This window comes from Macaca thibetana, chromosome 6 (assembly GCF_024542745.1).
Source record: "Macaca thibetana thibetana isolate TM-01 chromosome 6, ASM2454274v1, whole genome shotgun sequence".
NCBI lineage: Eukaryota > Metazoa > Chordata > Mammalia > Primates > Cercopithecidae > Macaca > Macaca thibetana.
The window spans coordinates 40,601,211-40,621,618 of record NC_065583.1 but is presented as its reverse complement, the minus strand read 5'-3'; the positions used below and the strand labels follow the sequence as shown (position 1 = coordinate 40,621,618).

The following is a 20,408-nucleotide window of genomic DNA, read 5'->3' as shown; positions in this document are numbered from 1 at the left end:
AATGTTATTGAGATTTCATTTACTTTTGGATTGCAAAAGGAACTGAAAAGACCCAATTCTTACTCTACGTCAACAGGTAGGAATAAGTAAACAAAATATGGTTTGAATTTTGTCCTGAATGCATTAAATTGAATCTAACTAAAATCTGGTTACTATATTAGAAACAATTTTCTCTTTGGTTTGCCCAGGAGATTTGTTTTCCAGTTATGTCTAAAATAATATTCTTTGTTTTTATTATTTTCAGTGTGTATTTTTATTGTTTTTCATTTAATAGTCATGCATAGTGTATCTTTTCTGATTTACTTTATTTACTTATTTATTTATTTATTTATTTAGAGACGGAGTCTCGCTCTGCCGCCCGGGCTGGAGTGCAGTGGCCGGATCTCAGCTCACTGCAAGCTCCGCCTCCCGGGTTTACGCCTTTCTCCTGCCTCAGCCTCCCGAGTAGCTGGGGCTACAGGCGCCCGCCACCTCGCCCGGCTATTTTTTTGTATTTTTTAGTAGAGACGGGGTTTCACTGTGTTAGCCAGGATGGTCTCGATCTCCTGACCTCGTGATCCGCCCGTCTCGGCCTCCCAAAGTGCTGGGATTACAGGCTTGAGCCACCGCGCCCGGCCTTCTGATTTACTTTAAATGTGAAAGAAAATTCTAAGATGTTAATATTATTACCGCCATTGATATATCCCTTATAGTAATTAATGGAAATATAATCAAAGTAAATTGAGTTATATAATGCTTAGCATGTATTATATTCTCAAAATTCTGTATTCAATTTCAGACACGTTCATGGCTGAATATATGATCTGACAATAATCTACTTATATAGATAAAAACATCATTTGAGTGGATTAATTTATTAATTCAACCGGTATTTACTAAATAAAATCCATATATCCTTCAAAAATAATTTTTACTAATACTTTCTATCACTATCAGAATCTGAAATCTCAGATTTCATGCTTTAAAAATAATTCATTTAACATGAATTATAAATTATCATTATATGAGTTGGATAATTAAATAAAATAACAAGATATTTAAGGGGAGAAAATCTTATATGTGGCAAGATAAGTGGTGCTCCATTCAATATATTAATTGCAACCAATAAATTGGTTAACTGTGTCTCAGTGGTACCATTCTTTCTTATTGTTGGAGAGTAATCACAGTAGCTGCATGCTGTGGTGGGATCCATTTTTATACACGTCTCTTTACTTCACCATGTCTGAGTAGAGACAGCCTAAGTCACCCTTTGGTCACAGAATAAAATATTTTATATCAGTGCTTCTTGTTTCCCCCAAAATTAGCTGGTCAAGGAATAAGATATCTGGGATACAAAAGGTGAGTGTGGTAACAGGCAAACTCATTATAAAATATAGATTACATCTATCTCACTAAATAAGTTCAGCTTAAAACCTTTATCTTCACAAAATTCTGTGACTGTGACTCACTTTTGTCTTGACATTATCCATATAATAGTCATGTAGAATAATCAAGTCCTGTCACCCTCTGAGCTTCAGTTTCAGTTTCTTTATCTTTTATTTCCTTTTTAGTTATAAGAATCTGTGATTCTAATACTATTTGCCTTACTCCTAGGTTCAGTGTAGGTTCACACAGTAAATTACTTGATACAAAATAAGATACCTGTTTATTCACCTGTATTACTATTTGCACGTTAAAGTAGGAAAATAGAACCTATCATTTCAAAGTAGTCCCCCTTTAGACCATGTATAGAGAACATCTTAAACTTTTGCATCATCACAAAGTTCTCACATTCTTAAAAAGAATATATGTAACTATTATGAATTGAATTGGAAGTGTATAAAAATTTGTCTCCTGTGGTTGGATTATGTAAAGAAATGGAGTTCTTTGAAGTTTCACTGATAAGGGTGTGGGGAGACTGAGATATCTTCTTGATTTGTGCTCATGATTATTCTGGTTCATGCACTGTAATGAAATAACCTTTTAAATTATGCAGTTTAATGTAATAACAAAGTTTGTAAAAATTCTGTACAGTTAAAAATGGCTTTCATTTGAAAACTTCCCAAATACGCTGTCTTGAAGTTGTTAATTTCTCAGTCAAGACGCAGGGTGGCGCTGCAGGCTAAGTTGTGAATAAAGAGTCCTAAAACGCTCGCGTATTCTTTTGTGTCGCTTAGACGCAATAAAAAACACACGGAAGAAGCGTTGCAAGCAGTGCAGGTTTATCAACGGCTTGGGGCAGCGATATACTAAACAAATTTAATATTAAAAGCAACTGTGTGATAATTCCTCCAAGCAAGATTTTAGAATTGAATGTCTAAAGTCTTGTTGTGGTTGCTGAAGGGATTGGATATAAGGACCTGGACTCCAACATGAAGAAGCTAGGGAGAATTCATCCAAACAGGCAAGTGTTGGCCTTTATTTTGATGGTGATCTTGTCTCAGGTTCACCTTGAGCCTATTCGTTATTCTGTGTTGGAGGAAACAGAGAGCGGCTCCTTTGTAGCTCATCTGACCAAGGATCTGGGCCTGGGAATTGCGGAACTGGCCGCCCGGTCAGCCGGGGTGGTGTCTGACGATGACAAGCAGCGTTTGCAGCTGGATCGTCAGACTGGAGATTTGTTTCTGAGGGAGAAACTAGACCGGGAAGAGCTCTGTGGTCCTATTGAACCGTGTATACTGCATTTCCAAGTGTTCCTGGAAATGCCCGTGCAATTTTTTCAAGGAGAATTATTGATCCAGGACATAAATGATCACTCTCCAGTATTCCCTGAAAGGGAAGTGCTCTTGAAAATACCAGAAAATAGTCAGCCGGGGACTCTATTTCCGTTGCTAATAGCTGAGGATTTGGATGTGGGCAGCAATGGTCTCCAAAAATACACAATCAGCCCCAATTCTCATTTTCACATTCTCACTCGAAATCATAGTGAGGGCAAGAAATACCCAGATTTGGTGCAGGACAAACCGCTGGATCGAGAGGAGCAATCTGAGTTCAGCTTAACCCTCGTGGCGCTGGATGGTGGGTCTCCACCTAGGTCTGGCACTGTCATGGTTCGAATCCTGATCATGGACATCAATGACAATGCTCCTGAGTTTGTGCACACTCCATATGGGGTGCAGGTCCTGGAAAACAGCCCCCTAGACTCTCCAATTGTTAGGGTCTTAGCTAGAGATGTAGATGCTGGAAACTTCGGGAGTGTTTCTTATGGCTTATTCCAAGCATCAGATGAAATTAAACAAACTTTCTCAATAAATGAAGTCACGGGAGAAATACTACTGAAAAAAAAATTGGATTTCGAAAAAATTAAATCTTACCATGTAGAAATTGAGGCCACAGATGGAGGAGGCCTTTCTGGGAAAGGCACTGTAGTCATAGAAGTGGTGGATGTGAATGACAATCCCCCAGAACTTATCATATCTTCACTCACCAGCTCCATCCCAGAAAATGCTCCTGAGACGGTAGTCTCTATCTTCCGAATTCGAGATAGAGATTCCGGAGAAAATGGAAAGACGATTTGCTCTATTCCAGATAATCTACCGTTTGTTCTAAAACCAACTTTGAAAAATTTTTACACCCTGGTAACAGAGAGACCACTGGACAGAGAGACCAGAGCTGAGTACAACATCACCATCACCGTCACTGATTTGGGGACACCCAGGCTGAAAACCCAGCAGAGCATAACCGTGCAGGTCTCCGACGTCAATGACAACGCCCCCACCTTCACCCAAACCTCCTACACCCTGTTCGTCCGCGAGAACAACAGCCCCGCCCTGCACATCGGCAGCGTCAGCGCCACAGACAGAGACTCAGGTACCAACGCCCAAGTCACATACTTGCTGCTGCCGCCCCAGGACCCGCACCTGCCCCTCGCCTCCCTGGTCTCCATCAACGCGGACAACGGCCACCTGTTTGCCCTCAGGTCGCTGGACTACGAGGCCCTGCAGGCGTTCGAGTTCCGCGTGGGCGCCGCAGACCGCGGCTCCCCGGCGCTGAGCAGCGAGGCGCTGGTGCGCGTGCTGGTGCTGGACGCCAACGACAACTCGCCCTTCGTGTTGCACCCGCTGCAGAACGGCTCCGCGCCCTGCACCGAGCTGGTGCCCCGGGCGGCCGAGCCGGGCTACCTGGTGACCAAGGTGGTGGCGGTGGATGGCGATTCGGGCCAGAACGCCTGGCTGTCGTACCAGCTGCTCAAGGCCACGGAGCCCGGGCTGTTCGGCGTGTGGGCGCACAATGGCGAGGTGCGCACCGCAAGGCTGCTGAGCGAGCGCGACGCGGCCAAGCACAGGCTGGTGGTGCTGGTCAAGGACAATGGCGAGCCTCCGCGCTCGGCCACCGCCACGCTGCATGTGCTCCTGGTGGATGGCTTCTCCCAGCCCTACCTGCCGCTCCCGGAGGCGGCCCTGGCCCAGGCCCAGAACGACTCGCTCACCATCTACCTGGTGGTGGCGTTGGCCTCGGTGTTGTCGCTCTTCCTCTTGTCGGTGCTCCTGTTCGTGGCGGTGCGGCTGTGCAGGAGGAGCAGGGCGGCCTCTGTGGGTCGCTGCTCGGTGCCCGAGGGTCCCTTTCCAGGGCATCAGGTGGGCGTGAGCGGCACGGAGACCCTGTCCCAGGGCTACCAGTACGAGGTGTGTCTGACAGGAGACTCTGGGACTGGTGAGTTCAAGTTCCTGAAGCCAATATTTCCTAATCTCTTGGTCCAGGACACCGGGAGGGAAGTTAAGGAAAACCCCAACTTCAGGAATAGCTTTGTATTCAGTTAAGTGTTATATTTAGTTTAGTGAACCGTTTATTAGTTTTGTCAAACTTCCCATTGCAATGCCTTTATTTTAAAAAATTGTCTAGTTATCTAAATACTCATACCACAATTTCAAACCTACGCATGTCCCTGATAGAGCTAAATTTGTCCCTTTTTTATTGCTATTAATTGCACTTAACATTTTTAGTTATACTGGATATTGAGCATGGGTTTTCTCTATATTTGATCTATTGGTGATTAATCTTTCTGTGACCATATAATTAATCCTTCTGTGACCATAATCTTTCTGTGACCAATTAGGATAAAAATAAATTATATTTTAATGAAATCCTTAAATTAACATCTTTTTAATGGAACATTTAAGTGAATATATGAACTCTTGAATTTCTCAATATTCGTTGTGCCTGTCTTTACCATGTAACTTAATGTTTGCAAGGCCAGAGTGTTTGAAATTTTTGTATTTAACTTTATAATTGCCTTGTCCTTCCTGGTTGACTATACTAGGCTAAGCCCTCCTAATAGCCATGAGTATAAAATTTAGTATACTCGTTTTTCACAAATTGTATATAAACATGCATTTCATTACATTAGTAACACACTAAAATTGTGGTCCTTTTCTTCTCGTGACCACCATACGTCCAGTGATTATTTTGTTTATTTGGTTGCTACTTACCTAGCACATTGTAATGATCCATAAATGCTAATATTAAATTTTGTCAAAATAACTTATTTACAAATAATTATTAAAGAGAAAAAGCTCATGTAATTTGCCATAACCTTTCAATAAATAAAACTGTTAAATCACGGCCTGGTATCATCTTAAAAAAAAAAAACTCAGAATCTGAAATAAGCCCCAAATTTCTCCCCAAAATCAAGACTTTTGAGAGCATCATAGGTCTTCTGTGCTCCCTTTTACTCCCTATAAATAGAAATCCAAGTATACTTTAATATGTATATATTTTTTGGTTTTCCTACAGCTTCTCCCCATCTTTCAAAAGAATCAGGAAATTTCTTCTGCACCTTGGCTATTCTGTTTAAATCCGGTAATCAGTTGATCTCAGGTTTTTCACTGTACATTACTTTGCAGATATGGACAGTCTTTACAAAAATAATTTTTAAACGCTTAATTATTTTTGTTTGTTCTTTAATGTAAACTTCAGTTATTTTGAATTAATTTAACTTCTCCATTATGCCAAAGTTGCATTGCATGAAATAAGTATTATTTTGTCCTTGTATAGACTGGAACAGTAATAAATTTATCTGAATTTAAATTGTTTTATGCTGTGATCAGTAAGTCCAGTAAACCAGGTAAAGTTGTATGGATATAACTATAGGACACCTTTATTTTACTTTTGGCAGAATATGAGCAATTGAAGAACTTGCTTTATAATCTAGCATTTATTTTTAAATCTCAAGTATCATCCTACTGGAGTTAAATTACTTGCACTTTTCTGTGAATTACTCTTTTTTTCTAAACATGTAATGAAATAAAAAGGAAAATTGACCAAGTTATTCTTGAAACATATTTTTTTAGCATTTATTCAATTTAAAAATCAAAGTGAAGAAGAGATAAAAGTGAGAATACAATATAACATACAAATATATAAGACATAAATATGGTAGCCAACTTTAATGTCTCCTTCCATTTATTATTAGCTATTTAAATGAAATAGCTTTGAGGCCAGGCGTGGTGGCTAATGCCTATAATCCCAGCAGTTTGGGAGGCAGAGGCAGGGGGATCGCCTGAGGCCAGGAGTTCAAGACCAGCCTGGGCAAAATGGCGAAACCCCATCTCTAAAAAAACCACAAAAATTAGCTGGGTGTGGTGGTGCACACCTGTAATCCCAGCTAGAGGAGTGGTTGAAGCAGGAGAATTCCTTGAACCCAGGAGGTGGAGGTTGTGGTGAGCTGCACCTCCAGCCACAGAGATCATACCACTGCACTCCAGCCTGGGCGACAGAGTGAGACTCTGTCTCAAAAAAAAAAAAAAAAAAAAAAAGGAATGACATAGCTTTTATTTATGACAAGTAAGAAATCTGGTTGAAGTTTTCACCAACTATATATTGACATGATGAAAGTCCAAAATCTTTTTTTGTTGTTTATGCAGGGTAAGTCCAATTTATATAATCACCCAAATGAGACTGTTCAAATAAACACCCCAAACCCACATCATCCTTGGATGTATTCATAAAGCATGAATTATTTCTTACCACCTAGGGGCTACTACCAGACTTTGGTGTAGTATAGATCAACATTTAACAATTCAATTATTAGAATTTAGTTGTAAACATGATCCAAATAACTTTCACAACATGCATACCTTATGAAAATAGGCCAGTTCTCTTGTCACAGAATAAAATTAGAGAATGAAGGCCAAGAATCTTGATAATAACACCCATTCCAACAGGTATTTTCTCAAATTAATCTAGTATATATGCATCTTTTACAGTTCCTCTGCTATTGTTATTTTTAGGCACAGCATATAGTGAATTTAACACACGCTGTTTTGGAGACAGAAATTCTGAAGGCAATGTAGCCCATCTCAATTTAGAATCCCCTCTCCTTGGCTGGGTATGGTGGCTCATGCCTGTAATCCCAGCAGTTTGGGAGACCAAGTGGGGAGGATCGCTTGAGGCCAGGAGTTTGAGACCAGCGATCTCTGCTCACTGCAAGCTCCACCTCCCGGATTCACGCCACTCCCCTGCCTCAGCGTCCCAAGTAGCTGGGACTACAGGCACCTGCCACCATGCCCGGCTAATTTTTTGTATTTTTTTTTTTTTAGCTAGAGATGGGGTTTCACCGTGTCGGCCAGGATGGTCTCGATCTCCTGACCTTGTGATCCGCCCGCCTCGGCCTCCCAAAGTGCTAGGATTACAGGCGTGAGCCACCGCGCCCGGCCGAGAACCCTGTTTCAACAACCACAACAAAAAGTTAGCTGGTCATGGACACATCTGTAGTCCCAGCTACTTGGGAGGCTGAGGCAGGAAGATCACCTGAGCCTAAGAGTTTGAGGCTGTAGTGAGCTACGATCATGCCACTGCACTCCAGCCTGGGAGACCCAGCAAGACCCTGTCTCAAAACAAAACAAAACAAAACAAAAACAAAATCATCCCCTCTTCTTTTACTATCAAAAGTTACAAAATATATTTTAAATAGTCTAAGGTTAAAACTTATGCATATATTTGGTGAAATTCTGCTTCCAGAGTAGATGGATTATCTAGCAGCAGAAAGCAACTCTAAAAATTCGTTAAAATGTAAAATTATCTGTTTGAAGTAACTGACAACAGATAATATAATAAGATCTGAATGGGCCAAGATTCCTGAGAAGGAAAATTCTTGGAGGTGAAAACTGATTCCTGATAGGAGTTTTACCCTGAGGAAATATGCTAAGTCTGAGAACAAACAAAAAGCTTTTGTCAGAGACAGAGTAACTTGGGGTCCACTGGAAGATTCAAGTTCATGGCCAAATTTTCCCCTCAGGACACTTGTCAAACTCAGGGAAGCCGAGGGAAAAAAACTAAAAACCTAATTGGAAAATTTCTGAAAAGCAAAGTGAACTTTTAATAGTCTTGTTACAGAAACATTAGAGTTTAGGACCTGCCATGGGAAGGGGCTGTGGAGAATATACCAAGTTCTCAGCTGAAAATTCTGGAGAGCCGGAACCTTGACAAAACCCAGTGCCTGTTTCAGTTGAGATGATTTGTTTAGACAGAACTCTATCAAGTTAACAGAGGAAAAGGTGAACTCTTGTTGGAGGAAGATAGTATCTTTATTTTTTTTTTTTTTAATTTTTTTGAGACGGAGTCTCGCTCTGTCGCCCAGGCTGGAGTGCAGTGGCTGGATCTCAGCTCACTGCAAGCTCCGCCTCCCGGGTTCACACCATTCTCCTGCCTCAGCCTCCGGAGTAGCTGGGACTACAGGCGCCCGCCACCTCGCCCGGCTAGTTTTTTGTATTTTTTTAGTAGAGACGGGGTTTCACCGTGTTAGCCAGGATGGTCTCGATCTCCTGACCTCGTGATCCGCCCGTCTTGGTCTCCCAAAGTGCTGGGATTACAGGCTTGAGCCACCGCGCCCGGCCGGAAGATAATATCTTAACCTTGGATAGCTTTTTATGTAAATATTCAGCATTCAATAAAAAATTCCTAGATACACACACCAAAAACTGGATAACATGAATAAAACCAAAAGAACAAAAAACAGACAATAAAAATTACCCATAGATGATTCAGATATTAAAATTAACTGAATGATGTTAAAATAAGTAAGACTAATATGTTAAAAATAAAGAACAATAGAGAAAATAAAGAGATAATTTCACTGGAGAATTGAACTTTAAAAGTGGAAGTTAGTTCTAGAACTGAAAAATTATATTATCTGAAATTAAAACTATTTAAATGGTTTAATGTCATAGTCATAAAAGAATACAGGATTAGTGGATGCAAGTCAATTCAATATTAACATCCAAATGTAAGCACAAAGAATAAAATAATAAAAAATACAGAAAAGAACATTAGTGATATATGGAATGTAATTTTTAAAAATGCTAACATACTAAAAGAGACAACAAGAATGAGGAATAAGCAATATTTGAAGAGATAATGATAAAGAATTTTCCAAAGTTGGTGAAAATCCTTAATCTTTCAAGATATTCAAGAAATAAATAATAACAGGCTAAATAAAAACAAAGCCCACTTAGGCATATCATAGGAGAGCTTCTCAAGACCAAAGTCAAAGAGATAATTTAAAACCAATCATATAAGAAACAATACATTCCTGTTAAAGGAGCATCAGTAAAATGGAGAGTTGACTTTTCAACATAAATCAGGAAATCAAAAGACAAAGGAATGACATCTTTAAAGTCCTGAAAGAAAATTACTACCAGGCTAGAATTCTATTGCCAGCAAACATATCCTTCAAAAATGAATGCAGTTTTCAGACAAAAATTAAGAATTAACGACAGTCATACCTGCATGAAAAGAAATACTTTTTTTTGTTTTTTTGTTTTGGTTGGTTTTTTTTGAGACAGAGTCTCACTCTGTTGCCCAGACTGGAGTGCAGTGGCACAATCTCGGCTCACTGCAATCTCCACCTCCTGGGTTCAAGCTATTCTCCCCATCTCAGCCTCCTGAGTAGCTGGGATTACAGACATGTGCCGCCACACCTGGTCAATTTTTCTATTTTTAGTAGAGACAGGGTTTCACCATGTTAGCCCGGCTGGTCTTAAACTCCTGACCTCAAGGGATCTGCCCACCTTGGCCTCTGAAGGTGTTGGGATTACAGGTGTGAGCTACTGCATCTGGCCAAGAAATACTTTTAATGAAATGCATTAGACAGAAGGAAAACAATCCAAAAGAAATCACAGAATTGCAGGAATAAATGAAGAGCAATAAGAAAGGTCAACGTAAATGAATGTTGATTGAATATTGATTATACAAGGCAATAATATTAATACTAATTTCTTAAAGGATTTAAATTATATATAAAATTTAAATTTATAGCAATAATGTAAAAGGCAAAGGTATAAATAGAGTTAAAAAGTGTTAAGGCTGTAAGCATTATCATGCAAGTAGTAAAATTAATAATGTGTATTAGATTCTTGTATATTGAAGTTGCATGCTGTAATTTCTTGGCTAACCCTCAAAGTAATAAAACAGTAATTGAAGAAAGAAAAATTAAAAATATTTGAATAATCCAAAAGAAAAATTAAACTTTAGTGACAAATAGAAAAATAATTAGATGGAAGTATGAATGGAAAGAGATCAGATATTATATTAATTTTATTTGGATTAAATAATCCAATTAAACAACAAAAATTGTCAGACTAAAGAAAAACTCAACTCTGTGCTATCAAATAAGTGTGTGTGTGTGAAAACAGAAAGAATGAAGATTTAAAGAATTGGATAAGGTATATAGTTATATAAACACTAACCAAAATAAATCTAGGTAGGTATACTTATGTAAGAGAAAAGAGACTTTAAGGAAAGATACATTACTAGAGATAAAGAGAAGTTTTAGAGGTAAATATACCAGAAATATGTTAGTTTTAAGCCTGAATACATCCCAATTAGATAACTACAAAATATATAAAGTTGACAGAATACAAAGTGGACAAACCCAGTTACACTGGGAGATTTAATACAACTCTCTCAATTCCTATTAGAATAAGAAGAAAAAACACACACATACAAAAAATATTGAAGATCCGAACCACACGAACATCATATTCAAATAAATTGACATACATAGCACACTGGAGCATACACATTCTTCTTACATGCTTGTGGGATATATAAAAATTGTTCATGTTCTTTGTCATGAATGAAGCCTCAAATATTTAAAAAAGAATTGAGGCCGGGCACAGTGGCTCACACCTGTAATCCCAGCAGTTCAGGAGGCAGAGACGGGCGGATCACGACGTCAGGAATTTGAAACCAGCCTGGTCAACATGGTGAAACCCCGTCTCTACTAAAAATACAAAAAATTAGCCCGGCGTGATGGTGGGCGCCTGTAGTCCCAGCTACTCGGGAGGCTGAGGCAGGAGAATGGCGTGAACCCGGGAGGCAGAGCTTGCAGTGAGCGGAGATCGCGCCACTGCCCTCCAGCCTGGGCGACAGAGCGAGACTCCGTCTCAAAAACAAAACTAAACAAAACAAACAAACAAAAAAACTACCAACCTACAGACATTTAAAATATAAAAAGGAAATATTATGAACAATTTTATGCCAACAAACTTGACAATTTATGTAAAACAGAAACCATCCTTTAAAAACAGGACAAAATTAAGATCTGATTAGTCATATCTATTATATTAATGAAAGTTGTTCATTAAAAACCTTCCCACTCTAATTCACAGAAGTGAATTCTCCCAAATACTTATGTCAAAATTATCACTAATTTGTACAAACTCCTTCAGAGAGTAGAAAAATAGACAACATTTTCCAAATCATTTGGGTGCCAGCATAAATCTGAACAGGTTATAACATTCAAACCTGAATAGGATATTATAAGAAACAAAAATTACCAACTGTTCTTTTTTATAAATATATATGGAAAATTCATTTTTTAAAATATTAGCAAATAAAAATTTAAAATGTATAAAAGAGAAATAATAATTGGAAAATGGAGTTTATTTTAGGAATACAGAGACAGTTTAATATTTGAAAATTGATCATTGTAATTTACCATATTAAAAGATTTTAAAAAAACATGATTATTTCAACAGATACAGGAAAAAATCATGTAACAAAATTCAACACACAGTAGTGGTAAAATTATTAGCAAACTAAAATCAAAGGGAACTTTCAGAGTGACTTTAAAAACCTACAGGAAACATCATTAATGACAAATTTTCAAAAACTTTCCCCTGGAGATCAAGAATGAAACAAGGATACCTGTCTTTTCTTCTCCAATTTAGTATTCTATCACAGGTCCTAAACAGCGGAATAAAGCAAAGAAGGAATAAAAGGCACTCTGATTCGAGGGGAAAAAATAAAAATGTCTTTTTAAGTAGACATGATTGTATACATTGAAAGCCATGAAGAATCTACAGGCTACTAGAATTAACAAATGAAGTTAACAATGCCACTGGATACAAGGTCAACATACAAACATGAGTTCTATTTCTATATAGCAACAAAAAAGTGAAAAATTTAAATATTATGCACAATAATTTCAAAAATAGCAGCTATTTATAAACAAATCTCGTTGAATATTTATAAGACTTCTACATTGAAAACTAAAATATTGAGAAAGCTTAAAGAAGATCTAAATAATTACGGGAGTATACAATGTTCACTAGTTGGAAGACTCAGTGTTGGGAATATGTCAGCTCTCCCTTAGTCATTCTATAGATTCAGTAAAATCTTAAACAAAATTTCAGCAGCTTTCTTTGTGAAAATTAATGAGCTGAATGTTAAGTTTATTCGAAAATACAAAAACAGTAATAACGAAAGGAACCTTGACGAAAAGGAACCAAACTAGAGATACTACACCAAAGTCATGATCCATAGAAGAAAGAGTTAATAAGCTGGACTTCATTAAAATTAAAACTTTCTGCTCTGCAAAAGATACTATGAAGAGAATGAAAAGACAAGACATAAACTAGGAGAAAATATTTGCAAAAGACATATCTGATAAAGGACTGTTATTCAAAATACGCAAAGAATGACTGAAACTCAGCAACAAGAACCCAATTTATTTATTTATTTATTTATTTATTTATTTATTTTTTTGAGACGGAGTCTTGCTGTGTCACCCAGGCTGGAGTGCAATGGCCAGATCTCGGCTCACTGCAAGCTCCGCCTCCCGGGTTCACGCCATTCTCCTGCCTCAGCCTCCCGAGTAGCTGGGACTACAGGCACCCGCCACCTCTCCCGGCTAGTTTTTTTTTGTATTTTTTAGTAGAGACGGGGTTTCACCGTGTTAGCCAGGATGGTCTCGATCTCCTGACCTCGTGATCCGCCCGTCTCGGCCTCCCAAAGTGCTGGGATTACAGGCTTGAGCCACAGCGCCCGGCCCAAGAACCCAATTTAAAAATGAGCCAAAGACCTTAACAGACACCTCACCAAAGAAGATATGCAGGTGGCAAATAAACAAATGAAAAGATTCTCCATTTCATATATTAACAGGGAAATCTAAATTAAAATAACAGTGAAATACGACTACACACCTATTAGAAAGACCAAACTCCAGGATACTAACAGTGCCAAATGCTGGTAATGAGAGCAACAGGAGCTCTCTTTCATTGCTGGTGGGAATGCAAAATGGTACAGACACTTTGGAAGACAGTTTGGTAGCTTGATACAAAACAAAATATACTCTTACCATGTTATCCAGCACTCATGTTCCTTAGTATTTTCCCAAAGGAGTTGAAAATTTATGTTCACACAAAAACCTGCACATGGATATTTATAGCAGTTTCATTCATAATTGCCAAAACTCGGAGGCAACCAAGATGTCGGTTAGTAGGTGAATGGATAAACAAACTGCAGTTCATTCAACCTGTAGAATACTATTCAGCATCAAAAAGAAATGAGCTACCAACCCATGAAAAGACATTGAGGAAATCTAAATGGATATTACTAAGTGAAAGAAGCCAGTCTGAAAAGACTACATACTGTATGATTTCAACTACATGGTGCTCTAGGAAAAGCAGCACTGTGGAGACAGTAAGAAAATCCATTTACATTGGGTTCTAGGGGAGGGAGGGAGGTATAAATAAGTGTAGCACAGGGGATTTTTAGGGCAGTGAAACTACTTTGTATGACACTATAAAGGTGAATACACATCATTTTTAATTTGTCCAAAGCCATAGAATATACAGCACCAAGAGTGAACCCTAATGTAAACTATGGACTCCAGGTTATAATGACATGCCAATGTAGATTCATCAGCTGCAGCAAATGAACCACTCTGGTGGAGGATGTTGATAATGGGTGAGGCTGTGCTTGTGTGGGGACAGGGGTATGTATGAAATCTCTGTACTTTACTCTCATTTTTGCTGTGAACCTGAAACCATTCTAAAAATTAAAGTCTACTTTTAAAAAACTGGATAACTTACTTCTTAGATAACAAAACTCATGATAAAGCCATAATAATTAACACAATGAGTTATTATAGGATAAACAAGATTGAATAAAACATCTTCAGAGCTATGGTTACCTAATTTATAACAAAGACAACATTTCAAAAACAATGGAAAATGGATTGTTTTTTAAATAGATGGTGCAAAGGTTTAAGGCATTCAGATACTTATATTTTAAAACTTTTGACTCCAACCTCATTCACTTGAAAAGTTAATTTCAGGTTGATTATAGCTCTAAATGTGAAAAGTGGAATAATTAATCTTTCAAAATACATCATATAAGAATATTTTCATGACCTTGGAGTAAGTGAACATTTAAATAGAACACAAAAAATGCTAATTGTAAATGAAAATTATTGACAAATCTGACTAAAGTGAAGAAATTGTATTCATCAAAGACACATAATAGACTTGAAATATAAAACATAGAGTGGGAAAAGATATTTGCAATACATATATCTGAAAAAGGACTTATACCCAGAATATATGAGAAACTTCTGCAGATCAATAAGCAAACAGGCAAATGCCTCCCCCCAAAAAAGTAAAAAGGTTTGTGTAAGCCCTTCACAGGATTGTATCCTAATGGCCGATAAACAGGAAAATGTGCTCAAATTGTTTAATCACTGGGGAAAATGCTAACTAAAATTACAATATGAGATCACCAAACACTAACTAGAGTGGTTTAAAATGGAAAAGATAGCATCAAATGTTGACAAGAATGTGGAGCAACTGGAACTCTCATACTTTGCTGGTATTAGTACAACTACTTGAGAAAACTTTCCCATTATCTGCTAAAGCAACATATATGTGCACACCTTAATGCACAGCAATCCAACTCCTTTGAAAATATTCAACATAAACACATACATGTGGTCACCAAAAGACTAGTACAAGGATGTTTATACCAGTACTACCCAAAATAGTTTAAACCTGGAAAAAAAAACAACGTTCATAAACTGGAAAATGAATAAACAAATCATAGTATATTCATACAACAGAATAATAAAAAGCAATGAGAATAAAACAAATAAGAACAAGATGCCACAGATCAATTTGACAAACATAATATTGAGGAGAAGAAGCCAGACACATGAGAGTAACAATCTATAACTCCATTGGTATAAAGTTAAAAAAAAAAAAAACCTATGACAACAGAAGTCAGGACAGTGCTTATCTTTTGGGGAGAGGGCAGTAACCAGACAATAGCAGGTGGGGACTTGGGTTTGGGTAGTATTTTTAATCTAGGTTCTACTTATAGGAGTGCGTTCACTTTGCGAAATTCATTGAGTTGTACACCTATGATTTGTGCCATTTTCTGGGTGTTATTGGTGTTTACTTCAAAGTGAAAGTAATTTTTCTTAAACTTTAAATCTCTATAGCTATTCATGATCACTTATTTAATATAATCAAATAAGAAACACCAAATAAAGTATATTTGTGTACTCAAGGGTACTTTTATGGAGATTAATATATAATTTTAGTTTTTTCTCAAAAGTATTCTCTCACTGAAAATTAACTCCACAACGTTTATTTAGAACTTTCAGTAACTAAGAGCTGGAGATACCACCGGGAGAGCTTATGGGACAAAAGGGTATGGATACACGTCAGGGTTAGAATTTAGGAAGAAATGGCAAATACAATATGCAATAGTAAATTAGGACGCCTGGTGGCGCTGCAGGCTAAGAGTGTGGATAGTGGGCTCTGCGGATAACTCAGGCGCCATTAAGCTGAGAAATCCAAAGCCTGAATGCTTCCTAAAAGAAGGACGCATTTTAGGTAAGATCTAGTGGCTAGATCTTCAGAATGGGCGTCGTTCTTGTGGAAATCAGTTAAGAAAGATCGGATTCGCGGTTATTTAAGCAAATCATCTGGGTGGATTGTATACAGAGTTAAAGAAACTGCGCCTTCTGGACCGGGTCTGAACAATGGAGACTGCGCTAGCAAAAACGCCACAGAAAAGGCAAGTTATGTTTCTTGCTATACTGTTGCTTTTGTGGGAGGCTGGCTCTGAGGCAGTTAGGTATTCCATACCAGAAGAAACAGAAAGTGGCTATTCTGTGGCCAACCTGGCAAAAGACCTTGGTCTTAGGGTGGGGGAACTGGCCACTCGGAGCGCGCGAATCCATTACAAAGGAGACAAAGAGCTCTTGCAGCTTGATATAAAGACCGGCAATTTGCTTCTATATGAAAAACTAGACAGGGAGGTGATGTGCGGGACGACAGAACCCTGTATATTGCATTTCCAACTCTTACTAGAAAACCCAGTGCAGTTTTTTCAAACTGATCTGCAGCTCACAGATATAAATGACCATTCCCCAGAGTTCCCAGAGAGGGAAATGCTCCTAAAAATCCCAGAAAGCACCCAGCCAGGGACTGTGTTTCCTTTAAAAATAGCCCAGGACTTTGACATAGGTAGCAACACTGTTCAGAACTACACAATCAGCACAAATTCCCACTTTCATGTTGCTACTCACAATCGCGGAGATGGCAGAAAATACCCAGAGCTGGTGCTGGACAAAGCTCTGGACCGGGAGGAGCGGCCTGAGCTCAGCTTAACACTCACTGCACTGGATGGTGGTGCTCCGCCCAGGTCTGGGACCACCACAGTTCGCATTGTCGTCTTGGACAATAATGACAACGCCCCTGAATTTTTGCAATCACTCTATGAGGTACAGGTGCCCGAGAACAGCCCCCTTAACTCCTTAGTTGTCGCTGTCTCCGCCCGAGATTTAGATGCAGGAGCGTACGGAAGTGTAGCCTATGCTCTATTCCAAGGCGATGAAGTTACTCAACCATTTGTAATAGACGAAAAAACAGGAGAAATTCGCCTGAAAAGGGCATTGGATTTCGAGGCAACTCCATATTATAACGTGGAAATTGTAGCCACAGATGGTGGGGGCCTTTCAGGAAAATGCACTGTGGCTATAGAAGTGGTGGATGTGAATGACAACGCCCCTGAACTCACCATGTCGACGCTCTCCAGCCCTACCCCAGAAAATGCCCCAGAAACTATAGTTGCTGTTTTCAGTGTTTCTGATCCAGACTCCGGGGACAACGGTAGGATGATTTGTTCCATTCAGAATGATCTCCCCTTTCTTTTGAAGCCCACATTAAAAAACTTTTACACCCTAGTGACACTGAGAACACTGGACAGAGAAAGCCAAGCCGAGTACAACATCACTATCACCGTCACCGACTTGGGGACACCCAGGCTGAAAACCGAGCACAACATAACCGTGCTGGTTTCCGACGTCAATGACAACGCCCCCGCCTTCACCCAAACCTCCTACACCCTGTTCGTCCGCGAGAACAACAGCCCCGCCCTGCACATCGGCAGCGTCAGCGCCACAGACAGAGACTCAGGCACCAACGCCCTGGTCACCTACTCGCTACTGCCGCCCCAGGACCCTCACCTGCCCCTCGTCTCCCTGGTCTCCATCAACGCAGACAACGGCCACCTGTTCGCCCTCAGGTCGCTGGACTACGAGGCCCTGCAGGAGTTCGAGTTCCGCGTGGGCGCCACAGACCGCGGCTCCCCGGAGCTGAGCAGCGAGGCGCTGGTGCGCGTGCTGGTGTTGGACGCCAACGACAACTCGCCCTTCGTGCTGTACCCGCTGCAGAACGGCTCCGCGCCCTGCACCGAGCTGGTGCCCCGGGCGGCCGAGCCCGGCTACCTGGTGACCAAGGTGGTGGCGGTGGACGGCGACTCGGGCCAGAACGCCTGGCTGTCGTACCAGCTGCTCAAGGCCACGGAGCCCGGGCTGTTCGGTGTGTGGGCGCACAATGGCGAGGTGCGCACCTCCAGGCTGCTGAGCGAGCGCGACGCGGCCAAGCACAGGCTGGTGGTGCTGGTCAAGGACAATGGCGAGCCTCCGCGCTCGGCCACTGCCACGCTGCACGTGCTCCTGGTGGATGGCTTCTCCCAGCCCTACTTGCCGCTCCCGGAGGCGGCCCTGGCCCAGGCCGAGGCCGACTGGCTCACCGTCTACCTGGTGGTGGCATTGGCCTCGGTGTCGTCGCTCTTCCTTTTGTCAGTGCTCCTGTTCGTGGCGGTGCGGCTGTGCAGGAGGAGCAGGGAGGCCTTAGTGGGTCGCTGCTCGGTGCCCGAGGGCCCCTTTCCAGGGCATCTGGTGGACGTAAGCGGCACCGGGACCCTGTCCCAGAGCTATCAGTACGAGGTGTGTCTGACTGGAGACCCAGGGACCGGCGAGTTCAAGTTCCTGAAGCCTATTATTCCTAACCTTTTGCCCCAGGGCACTGGTGAAGAAATAGGGAAAACTGCCGCCTTCCGGAATAACTTTGGATTAAATTAGAGATCTTGTTATGACACATTGTTTTCTGCCATTTATCCCAAACTTTTTCAGATCTAGAATTCGAGAGTGTCATGGACAAAAATTTCACCTTGAGATTTAGCTTTTATTTCCCTTTTTAATGGATTTGTCTGCTGAACTTTATTCTGTCCAAGTATTGAAAACTCAATTTTATTTCATTGCATTTATTTACATAGGGTCATTCCAAATCCATGCATGCTGTTGATTTTCCTGAGATATTTTTCTCTTCTTGTTGGTACTTGTTGTGATAAACCATCTTAATAAAATCAAATATTAATTTTATTTTCTATATATTCTATCCATTCTATTTCATGACACTCTTAAGTATTATATATTTGATGCTAAAATGCAAAAATTAAAAATGTTTCAAATCATTGTATTTTAATTGTTTAAAACAAAGACAAATACATACATATGCTAATAAATATGTGAAAAAAATATGTAAAAGGCAGCAATCTTCTATTTACTCTTTTTTGCAGCCCTGATTCCTATTAGCAAACTTTTAAAAAACAGTGTAATTGAATTATTACTTACATGAAGAAAAGTGAACAAATCCTTTATGTTCAACTCAATATATATTCACAAAGTAACATATTTAGTACCAGCAACTTGAAGAGGAAATGAAACATCCCTGGCACCCCAGGTGCCACACAAATTACTCCTTACAATCACTGCTAGCCCAAGTATGGCAAATATGCTGATTTCCTATACTATGATTTATATAAACAGAGTAATAGAGTGTGAACTGCTTGTGTCTGGCTTTTTTCACTCAGCATTATGTTTATGAAATTTATCCATAATACAGCTTTTAAGTTTAGTCCTTTCATTCTCATTGCTGTATAATATTCCACTGTATGAATATACTACAATTTATTTTCTATCCTTTAGATCAGTATTTGGGATAGGGCAAAGTTTGGCTGTTACAAATTATACTGCTATAACCATTATTTTAACATGCCTTTTGGCAACCTGTATATGCAGTTTTGTTGGGTATATGCCTAGAAGTGGAATTGTTGCCCATCTTGTAAGTACATGTTTACTTTTAGTAGACATTTCCCAATAGTCTTCCAGTGGTTGTACTAATTTACACTGCTATCCCCAGTATCTGGATGTACAAATTTTTCCACATTTCTGCCAACAAACTAGTATTGTCTGTTTTTTCATTTTATCCCATTGGCAAGCACTTTATACATTTTTTAGAACTCTTCTTATATTTACTTTCTTATCACTAAGGAATATGTTTGTAACCATTATGAGCTGAACTATGTTCCCAAATCCCCCTCAAATTCATACGTTGAAACCCTAACTCCCACTACCTCAGAATGTGACTATATTTAAAGATAGGCCTTTAAAAAAAGAGGTAATCACATTAAAATGGGTCATCAGGGCAGATCTTAATCCGATATAACTGCTGTACTTATAAGACGAGGAGATTAGAACATAAAGAGATGCCAGACATGTGAACACACAGAGGGATGCTTATGTGAAGACACTAGAAGAAGATAGCCATCTACAAGCCAAAGAGAGAGGCCTCCAAATGAAACCAACCCTGCCAACACTTTGATCTTGGACTTCTAGATTCCAGAACTGTGAGGAAAGAAATGTCTGTTGTTTAAGCCACCCAGTCTGTGGTATTTGTTACAGTACCCCTCGCAAACTAATATAGTAACTTTCACAAACTTTAGACAATTTCCTATTAAGATTGCTGAGTAACTAGCACACTTAAAACAACTTCAATCTTTTGTTTTTCAGATAAAGC

General features: G+C 39.6%; 2 protein-coding genes across 2 annotated transcripts; both read left to right on the top strand.

Annotated features, from left to right (window-relative positions):
* Positions 1-967: 967 nt before the first annotated feature.
* On the top strand, positions 968-6,002 carry PCDHB4 (protocadherin beta 4). The gene has a single exon (XM_050795018.1). The coding sequence runs from the start codon at positions 2,352-2,354 to the stop codon at positions 4,737-4,739; it is 2,388 nt and encodes a 795-aa protein (XP_050650975.1). The 5' UTR covers positions 968-2,351; the 3' UTR covers positions 4,740-6,002.
* A 7,255-nt stretch (positions 6,003-13,257) lies between these two features.
* PCDHB5 (protocadherin beta 5) lies at positions 13,258-18,931 on the top strand. The gene has a single exon (XM_050795017.1). It carries the CDS (start codon positions 16,244-16,246, stop codon positions 18,629-18,631), a length of 2,388 nt encoding a protein of 795 aa, XP_050650974.1. The 5' UTR covers positions 13,258-16,243; the 3' UTR covers positions 18,632-18,931.
* Positions 18,932-20,408: the final 1,477 nt, after the last annotated feature.

Excerpts from the sequence above, each read along its gene's own strand:
- PCDHB4 (XM_050795018.1), top strand. The coding sequence starts at position 2,352 with ATGAAGAAGCTAGGGAGAATTCATCCAAACAGGCAAGTGTTGGCCTTT.
- PCDHB5 (XM_050795017.1), top strand. The coding sequence starts at position 16,244 with ATGGAGACTGCGCTAGCAAAAACGCCACAGAAAAGGCAAGTTATGTTT.